At 33.8% G+C, this 9,110-nt stretch overlaps 2 protein-coding genes across 15 annotated transcripts in view; one reads left to right on the top strand and one right to left on the bottom strand.

The window, feature by feature from the left end:
* LOC105162422 (multisubstrate pseudouridine synthase 7) overlaps positions 1 to 4,030 on the top strand; it is a 19,634-nt gene extending 15,604 nt beyond the window's left edge. The window contains exons 18-22 of one of the 7 annotated variants that reach the window (XM_020694029.1): positions 366 to 434; positions 513 to 858; positions 3,273 to 3,377; positions 3,575 to 3,615; positions 3,761 to 4,030. In XM_020694029.1, coding sequence (XP_020549688.1) covers positions 366 to 434; positions 513 to 858; positions 3,273 to 3,299 — 442 coding nt within the window. In that variant the 3' untranslated portion in view covers positions 3,300 to 3,377; positions 3,575 to 3,615; positions 3,761 to 4,030. Of the gene's footprint in view, positions 1 to 365; positions 435 to 512; positions 859 to 2,406; positions 2,584 to 3,272; positions 3,378 to 3,462 lie in introns of those variants that run through there. The other 6 variants (XM_020694028.1, XM_020694026.1, XM_020694025.1 and 3 more) reach the window with 6 other exon arrangements.
* The window catches only part of LOC105162420 (protein FAR1-RELATED SEQUENCE 3), a 9,256-nt gene continuing 5,109 nt past the window's right edge, over positions 4,964 to 9,110 (bottom strand). For 3 of the 8 annotated variants that reach the window (XM_011080415.2, XM_020693782.1, XM_011080419.2), the window contains 2 exons: positions 8,554 to 8,665; positions 4,964 to 5,780 (listed from right to left, as the gene is read on the bottom strand). In XM_011080415.2, coding sequence (XP_011078717.1) covers positions 8,555 to 8,665 — 111 coding nt within the window. In that variant the 3' untranslated portion in view covers positions 4,964 to 5,780; position 8,554. Of the gene's footprint in view, positions 5,855 to 5,963; positions 6,244 to 8,553; positions 8,666 to 9,110 lie in introns of those variants that run through there. The other 5 variants (XM_011080420.2, XM_011080416.2, XM_011080417.2 and 2 more) reach the window with 5 other exon arrangements.

Here is a 9,110-nt window from a genome sequence, read left to right as displayed (position 1 = left end):
GAAAGAGTCTAGATATAGGTATTTTGATGTGCTTTTGAACTCATGCTAAAGGATCTCGCTGTTGGCTGGATCCTCTTTGCATTGTCTTTCTGCACCTGATGAAAGATCACCAGGATTGTTATTTAAGGGAAATAGTGAGCTACCACTTTGATGCTCTTTTATCCTTACCACAACCTACCTAACTACAAATTGAAATCCTTCATCTTCCGATTTACTTCTTTGATTTCAGAATATTTTCTCTAATTGCCAGCTAATCCTCTGGTTCCTTGCCTGGCTACCATCGTTGTGTTTGCTTTTATTTGTTTATCAGTTATGTTATCGTTGCAAGCATCTCTTTATCTAACAACAATGACTGCAACATGTAGAGAATTTTCATTAACCAACATGACTGGAGCATACAGGCAGGTGTTTCAAAAGCCCAAGGATTTCCAGTGGTATGCTTGGCTCTTTTATATTCTCTTATAATTGTTCTATTGAATGTTTCTTGAAATTTTATTTTGCTTACTTTGCAGGGAATTGCTCAACTACACGGATGGAAATAAACCACTGGCAGAGACAGATTGGGACATTATTTCCAAGTCATGTGCAGCTAGTTTTGGTAGAGACTCAGATGAGAAGGAACAGATCAAGCTCCAAACTGGCTGTAGGTCGGAGGCAAATAAGTTCAAGAATGAGGTTGTGCTGTCCCCAGACACTAGAGAAACTAAAAGTGATAGAGAAGAAGATATACAAATAGACGAACCTATAGGTGCCTCTAAGACACCAGAAAGCCAGATGGCTCTCAAGTTGAGCTTTACCCTCCCAGCTTCTTCTTATGCAACTATGGCCATAAGGGAGCTGCTAAAGACATCAACCTCTGTGAGCATCTAACACTAAACTTCGATTATCTCGATATCTGATTGCTTGGTGGAACTTTTCATGCTTGTTACAATTATCAAGTATCTGCAACAAATTTCTAGAAAATAAAATTCTTTATATAGGTTTCTCTTGCTTGAGGATTTTGTGGCCTATCTTTTGTTATCTATGAATATTTGTTTAGCGTTAATTACAATGTACTCCTCTGAAAATGTTAAATTACATTTTCCCTAGAAAAACTATAGAAATTATACTTACACCTTTTCTAAAATTGTTGTTTGTTATCCCCAGTGGAAGTGGTGAAATTTTAATATTACCCTAAATTTAAAAGACTAAAAAGAATCATGAAATAATAAAATTTGTTAAATGACTATTATGCCTTAGATGATTTGTAATGTTTATACTTTAAAATGGATTAATTTGTTATATTTATACATTTGAATGATGTCTCTTTTGAGTTCTTTTTACCAATATTTTGAAATAACACTTCAATATTATATTAGGCAAATCTCGAGACTTATTTCTAGTTGACTAAAATGAAATGCAAAAAAGGCTTCCTCACGTGTGTGGTAGCAATACCAAACAAAGTATGACTAGCAGTTGGCTCCTGAGCTAACCCCCTGCTAAACCTTGAAATTCATAATGCCATAATAGATTTCAGATCCATATAATCATCATTCTAGTGTTAAAATTCTTGCTAAGAATAATGACCATGTTATGCACATTCTACCAAAAAGGTAATGGGTTGCTCTAATATTTTCTCGGACAATGCTTAATGAACATACAAATTGACCATCTATTAGGAACTTTAAGATGGATTGGTGAAATGAACCATTTTTAAGTTTTGTTTTTTCATTTACTCATGTTTTTGGTGTAATTGCAATTATTAGTATATATCTAAGTAATTATGATGTGATTTGCCTATGTAATACTAAAAGGTGATTATATAATATTTATATATTGTTCTAACTTCTAAGAGGATGTTTGTGATATTGAAAATGGTGATAAATGTAAATGTATATGTAATATTTATAATTATGAAAATATATATATTCTTATTTCTAGAAAGAGAATAATTGAAACATAATCAATGAATTGCTTCATATTGTGGTTAGAATACTGAATGTTTTACCTTGAAAATAATCTTTTACATATTGGCACTATCATTAAATTTCTACTGGTATTTGGTTTATTACCAATAATTTATAGAGCATATGTGAAAGAACCTTTTAAAATTTGAGATTTAAAATTTATTATTATATTAGAGATCATAACGCTGATTTATTTTTCATATTACTTTCATAGATAATCTTTTTATAGTTACTAACCTAAACACTGGCAATGTGATTGAATAAAATAACTTTAGGTGATACTTGTAAGAGTAGCAATAACATCTTTCCACATCGATAAACAGATAAGAAAACCTTCCATAGTATTTTATACATTTACCCCCTTTTAACAATTTGACATTACACTTGCACCCCTATAAGTTTCAAAACATCATGAAAATCCACTTATTTCTTTTTCTTGACGCCAGCATTTTTTGTGCAGAAAGTGGATCTCAGGGGTGTGATTGTAAGCAGATTATTTATTTCAGAAGGGATGTAAATATAATTTCCAAAGTTCTTTTGGTGAAAGCGTAATTTTGCTTTTTGGTGTAATTAATCCTCTATGTGTTTACTGCAAATATAAGTAACTTTAGCAGTTGTCTTTAGATTTACTTGACCCCAGTTTATTGTGAAAGGCATATCCTCAATTATTTGATGGCATTCATACTTAATTCATTTTATCTAAAAGTTTCATATTAAATCTATTGAGAATCAAAGTGGATAACTTGAAATAATTGTAAGATCACATCAATTAGATAATTAACTATTGTGATACCTAGAGTTTGTATGATTTTCTCAAACTTTTATTCCTAAGTTGTGTAGTTCACTTGTATAAATACATGTTTATTGTTATTTAGTCTTTTGAGCACTTATGTATGGACATAGGTATTGAATAACCAAATCATATGATATATTAGAATTAAAATGATATCAAAAGCCAAGCCAACAAGCGGTTTCGAAAAGAATCTTATAGTCAACTGTGTAAAAGAAGAGTTCATAATGTGGACTTTACTAATAGAATATCGGATATATGTCAACAGGTGTGCTTTAGTTATTCAATATTCTCCTTTCTAATAGTTTAATCTTTTAGATGGGTTATCAATTATCATATAAAAAGATCTACCATGCAGTAATGTCATGACTCCAGAGCACCATGCAGTAATGTCATGACTGCAGAGCAACTAACTTTTATATGAGGTTATCATTTAGAAAGATCTACCATGCTCAAATGTCATTACTGCAAAGCAACAACTTTACGTACGTCAAGCCATGCCAGAAAGATGATGTGTCCCTTTCTTTGCTGAGCAGGTTGCCTTCCACAAGGCATTGAACTGATTGCAATCCTGGAACATAGAGAAATTCATTCATGTCATGATGGAAGTTCCACCAATATACATACATACTGGACCAAAGGTAACAATGATCATCTCATGCCTGCATTACTGTAATGCATCTGGAGTCTCAAATGATTAGATTTTCTGTTCTTGTTTTTCCCCAGGATTAAGAGATTATGATCATTCATGATGAGTCCATTCGAAACTTGTTTAATTTTCCAGTATATACATCTGGAGTTAGTATCATGCAATATATCACCAACTTCTTACTCATAGGTGCTTGCCGCCAGGACAGAATGTGGAGTGGGAATTAATAGGTGAATTTTCGTGTTGAAATTGGTAAAAGATTTTGTCCTTTTCAACTTTGCTCTCGTAGTTGCTTGTCCAATTAGTGTTTCTTATGTATCCATCTGGTTGAAGTTCTGATATATATGTTAAATGCAAATTCTCGCTTGGTTGCAGGAATTATTGTTTATTTTATCTCGTGTTAACTTGCATTGAAGAAATCCATTCAGATAGCCTAGCCCATCTTTTTTCTGGTTGTTTGATCTGTTGATGAAACTTATTTTGTGTGTATATATTTTGATAGAAGTATTGCTCTGTGTTTCGTCTCAAGTATAGGAGTCGATACCTATCCTGAGATGACTTATGTTTCTGAATATTTCTGTAGTTTACAAGGATGATATTCCTAGACTGATTTAAATGAGTGTTTGGATGAGCGTATAAACCTCGATGGAGTAAAGCTCAGTGCTATATGTTCTCAAAATCGTGCTCCAAAATTCGGCATCTGCAGATATTTCCTCAACACCTAGATTGAGCCTGACACTCCCCAGAAATCCGCCGTTGTTAATACTTCCCCCCTCTTCGCCACTCGTTGTTCTTCAATTGTTTCAAACACTTTAATCAGTAGAACTCAAGAATTAAAAAGTATCACAACTTTATGATCATTAATTCTAAGCTAGTATTATCATGATTGTACATTTTATTTAATCAAATACTTTTCATAAAAAATAAATGGATATTTGAAATTAAATTAAAATTTAAAGGGTGTCCATCATCATTAGTGAAAAGCAATGGATAGACTTTAAGTATTGATTAGTGAATCAAAAGCCATGCATCTATAATTTGAAGAAAATAAAATTCTAAGCTAGTATTATCATGATTGTACATTTTATTTAATCAAATACTTTTCATAAAAAATAAATGGATATTTGAAATTAAATTAAAATTTAAAGGGTGTCCATCATAATTAGTGAAAAGCAATGGATAGACTTTAAGTATTGATTAGTGAATCAAAAGCCACGCATCTATAATTTGAAGAAAATAAAAAAAAATTAAGTACCAAAACTATTTCCACCCTAACTTTCATACTACTATTTTATCTCCATTTAGTATGAAAATGTGTACATTAAGACTTGTATTTTGTTTATTGCTATTTAAATATATGCCCCCCCCATAGTATAAATTGGATAATTAGTGACAAAGATGTTTTGAATTCTAAAATTTCAATTTTCTATGAGCTTAAATATGTATTTGATCAGCCTGCAACTGCAACATACTGCCGAGCAGCTAAAATCCAGTTCTTAAGAGAAATCATTGTGTCCTAACATGAATATCAATCAAAATACATAAAATTTCGGAATGGATTGGGTACTGCCCATCTACTTCTTCATGGATGAAAAACAGTTGAACGGTGAAAACTGTTTCATGGACATCGAAATCCACTACATCCAGTCTACTACAAACAACTCACAGGGGAACGAATTACTATAGCCATATGGGAGCTGATACGAACAAGACCTAGTGCTGAACAGGCATCATAACTGCATTACTCAAAAATTCTATATAGGAGTTTCTCCCATTGAAGTTTATTTTTCATAATGCAGAAGACACTATCAAATCCTGCAGAGTCTTCGGCATCCTTAATTCACCAAAGATCTAGCCAATAAAGAAACAAATTGATGTTGAGATTGCTTCACCTTCTCTGTAAGCAGCAGCTTTTTCCTTGAGAACAAAGAAGCCTAATAACTGAGTGGGATCTTACGTTCTTATCACCGATTAACTTAACCATAGCAAAACTGTCAAGGAAATGTGAGCAATGTGAGCAGAAGCAAAGATAAATCGTCTCAATTTTTTGCTGGCAGACTACAGAGACCATCAGTAGAGCATTTTTCACTTGATCCGGTAGGTAGATGATTCTGTTTGGAAAAAGTTCTCATGTATAAGGGATAATGCCACATCTTCCTGAATTCAAAGAGGTGATGAAAGCAAATGTGTGAGCACTCTTCTCTCTAGGTACATCTTCGATCTGTATGACAACAACAGAGATGGGACGTTGGCATGAGACGAATCAATCAGGGCTTTTTTTTCCGGTCCCAAATATTTGTAACAGTTTCACATTCTAAGTTCTAGTTGATCGTTCCCCCTGCAGTTTTGTGTAACATTCACCAAATCTCCGAAGGTAGAGCCAAGTGCTTATACACTGCCAGAAGTAATCAGGTCACTTCTATGTTAAGCTGTCAAGTTTACTATAACAAACCGAACCATTTCTTGCAACTAGAGAAATGTAGAATCAGGTCATCAGGAAGCATACTGGTATTATTTCATTCCATAATTTGTTAAAATACAGAAAAAAATAAACATGATGAAGAACCACTCTACGACGAATCCATAAAGCAAAACTCAGAATTATCCTTGACTTATGGTAAGCGGGATTTACAATCAACTCTCTACAATCTTGCTTACATGGAAGCTACAGCACACGGCACCTATCCACTACAAAAGTTAGAGAAGTAAAAGGTTCTGATGGTTGTCAAGATGAATGAACACCTTGGATACTTGCTGATATATAATGGTCAAATTCAGATCTTTTCCTGCCAAAGATCTTTTTTGTCACTTCTAACAACTCCAGCTGATGTAAATCAAGCAACTCCTAATAACTGCAGCTGATTTAAACAAGCTCGCCGTACAAAGTAAATATTTTGTAGGGTATTCACATCAATGAAGAGGAATAAGCTATCCACAAAAAAAGCTGACAGAAGCTTATGGAATGCAAATAAGAAGACATAAGCAACACGTAAAGGGCACGAATCTAAATGCAAAAGCAATTTTGAGAGATAAAACATCTAGAAAGTTAGACCCTGAATTTTGTACATACATTAGGAAAAAAAAGCAAGACAGAAACAAATACCATTGGATATTATTAGTACTCCATAACCAGAATGTATGTATTGTTTTTTGGATGATTTTGAATGGTTCGGAAAATGAATTTGAGTTTGGATTGAAGAGTTATTGGAGAATGTGATTGGTGTTCACTATGTTCTTGGAGATGATTGAACTACTAAAAGTGGATGAAAATATGTTCAGTATTACTCTTGGAGTTGACAAAAGTTACTTTAGTAGGGGAAAATATGTTGGAAATGGATAAAGATATATTTAGTATTGTTCTTTCAGAAGACAAATTATATAGAGTATAGATGGTTAAACCATGTATAGTGTTTTATAATTTTGTAGAAGATAAATAATATAAGAAGAGGGAGTACGGTAGGTTTTCTTCTGATCTTGAGTATTTTTAATAGTGGGAGTTTCTGGACTTGCCAAAACTGGAACGAAATAAAGCAAACATGTTCAGAAAATTCTCCATCCCAATCACGAATGTGGGTAAGGGAGAAAAGTATGAGACTATAACAAAGTTGAACTCCCATCTAAATGAACCCAAAAGGGGAAAGATCTTTCATGAATATCAATCACATTCTATCCACTGGTCCGAATTGGCCAATATGTAGCAGGAGAATAATATTGGGTAGTTCTCCTGCAGTTGGCATAGATTGCTTTGCACAGTAACTCGCTGTCATGATTTACTTCTCGTAGAAATCCTTATTCCTAAAATTATTTCCTTAACCCCACCTTAAAATACTGCTATCTACTTGCTAAAAATTTCTTTCCTACTACTAAATTAGATGATACCAAATAAGAAGTTCAAACTCGACTTCCCCATAGAAACACTTGACACATATAACTCCACTACTTCATCCAACCAACCCTTACATCCACAGATGCCCACAAGAAAAGAAAAAATTTCTTTTCCAGTTAAGAGAATCGCAAATGCCAGTACTAGATGGATTGACAAAAAGGAAAAAGGAATATTAACTACATGATTCATTGAGCTTTAACAATGAAAAGTACTACTCACATTCAAATGCCATTGTAAACATAATCGGAATAAGCAAGCAACTTAAAGAAACAAAACCAAATCGAAGAGAGAAAACCTTTACGCATTCCAATTGCAGCAAGCACACAAAGCAAAACAATTTGACTAAGACATTACTACCACACAGCATCATGGAGAGAACGGGAAATGCTAAAAGTTCTGAGAGCTTAATAACCCTCAAAATTCCTCCGTGGGACAGATGCACTATTAAAACTCACAGATGCTGCGATGCATAACAATTTTGACTGCACTGATGTGGAATCACGATTTGCTTGTTAAAATTTTAATCAAAAGCTTGATTTAGGCATAAAGATATTTCCGTTTTGTGAAATGCTCGAGACTTGAAGAAAATAAGAACGTAGAACCAACTTCATGACCAAATGCTTTACTTCCACTGAAAAGATGAACTTTAATTTCAACTATGTAAAATAAGTGCCCAGCACGCACACATACATAGGCCAAAAGAAAGATGTGCAAACTGTTCATAACTGTTAAACTTACACAATTTTGCAACTCCATTATCATATGAAGGTGGCAATCCACAACAGCTTAAAGCTACTACATCTAAGTCAACAATACTTTGATAATCATCATGATTCATATTAATTGAATCAATGTGGAAAATGGGTCCTTAACTAAACCCCTGCATGGTGCATGAGGCCACTCAAGCACGGAACATACAAGAACCAGATGTCATGATTATAGCATATCAAAGTACTGAGATATTGTTCTTTATTTAGCTTTCATTTGAAAAAAATTCATCTAGGACCACAATAAATTCAAGAATGCTTCTGTGAGGAACAAAGACAGTGGTTCAAGTCTAAAAATTGGATGTTCATTCAATACATTCCTAGCTCCATTATTCTCACCTCTCTTGAAATAGATTCAGCTCAATAGGACGAACAATTATAATTTATTTAGTAGTAGTAGCAATATAAGCAACCAGGCATATTCTATCTCAAGCAAAAGAATTGGACATCTCACTTTTCACAGAAAGTAATCACACCAAAAAGAGTAAAAGTCAAAAGAGAAAGAGACGGCTTACATCAGAGTTGCTCCCTAATATAAGCCATTGACCTTAACATTGAAGCTAAAGTATCTCTTGACACCTGAAATTTCACCTCTGCTTCTCCACTTGTTGTCTTAGTGTCCTGGAGCTGACAAGCAAAATGAGATTGTTAGTTTAAATCAGAACACTGGCTCGGCTAATGAAGAGCTAAAGATGCAGGATTAGGTTAAAAGCAAACCACAAAGAGAGAAACAGAGGCAAAAGCGCTTCCATGTTACCGAATTACTGATGGTTCAATGTTATGCACAGAATCAAGTGGAGGGTCCATTCTTTAAAATATCTCTGAATGTCATCAGGAAGTTGATTAACAGTTCATTATCTTCTGTACATGGTACAGCTACCAGTCAAAGTGATTCCCTTTGTGATTAGAATATATCTTTTAAGGTCTAAGAAAAGGCTCCCAATGGGCATTCTAAACACATTCCATTTACACCCCAGCAACCTCTTGTGCTCCTGGGAAGAATCAAATAGGAGTGCACTGTTAATCTTACAGAAAAACTTCAACTGCTTTGAGTCAATTCCATAGGCAAGCA

This window comes from Sesamum indicum, linkage group LG5 (genome assembly GCF_000512975.1).
Source record: "Sesamum indicum cultivar Zhongzhi No. 13 linkage group LG5, S_indicum_v1.0, whole genome shotgun sequence".
Taxonomy (NCBI): domain Eukaryota; kingdom Viridiplantae; phylum Streptophyta; class Magnoliopsida; order Lamiales; family Pedaliaceae; genus Sesamum; species Sesamum indicum.
This window is presented reverse-complemented; position numbering and strand designations above follow the sequence as displayed.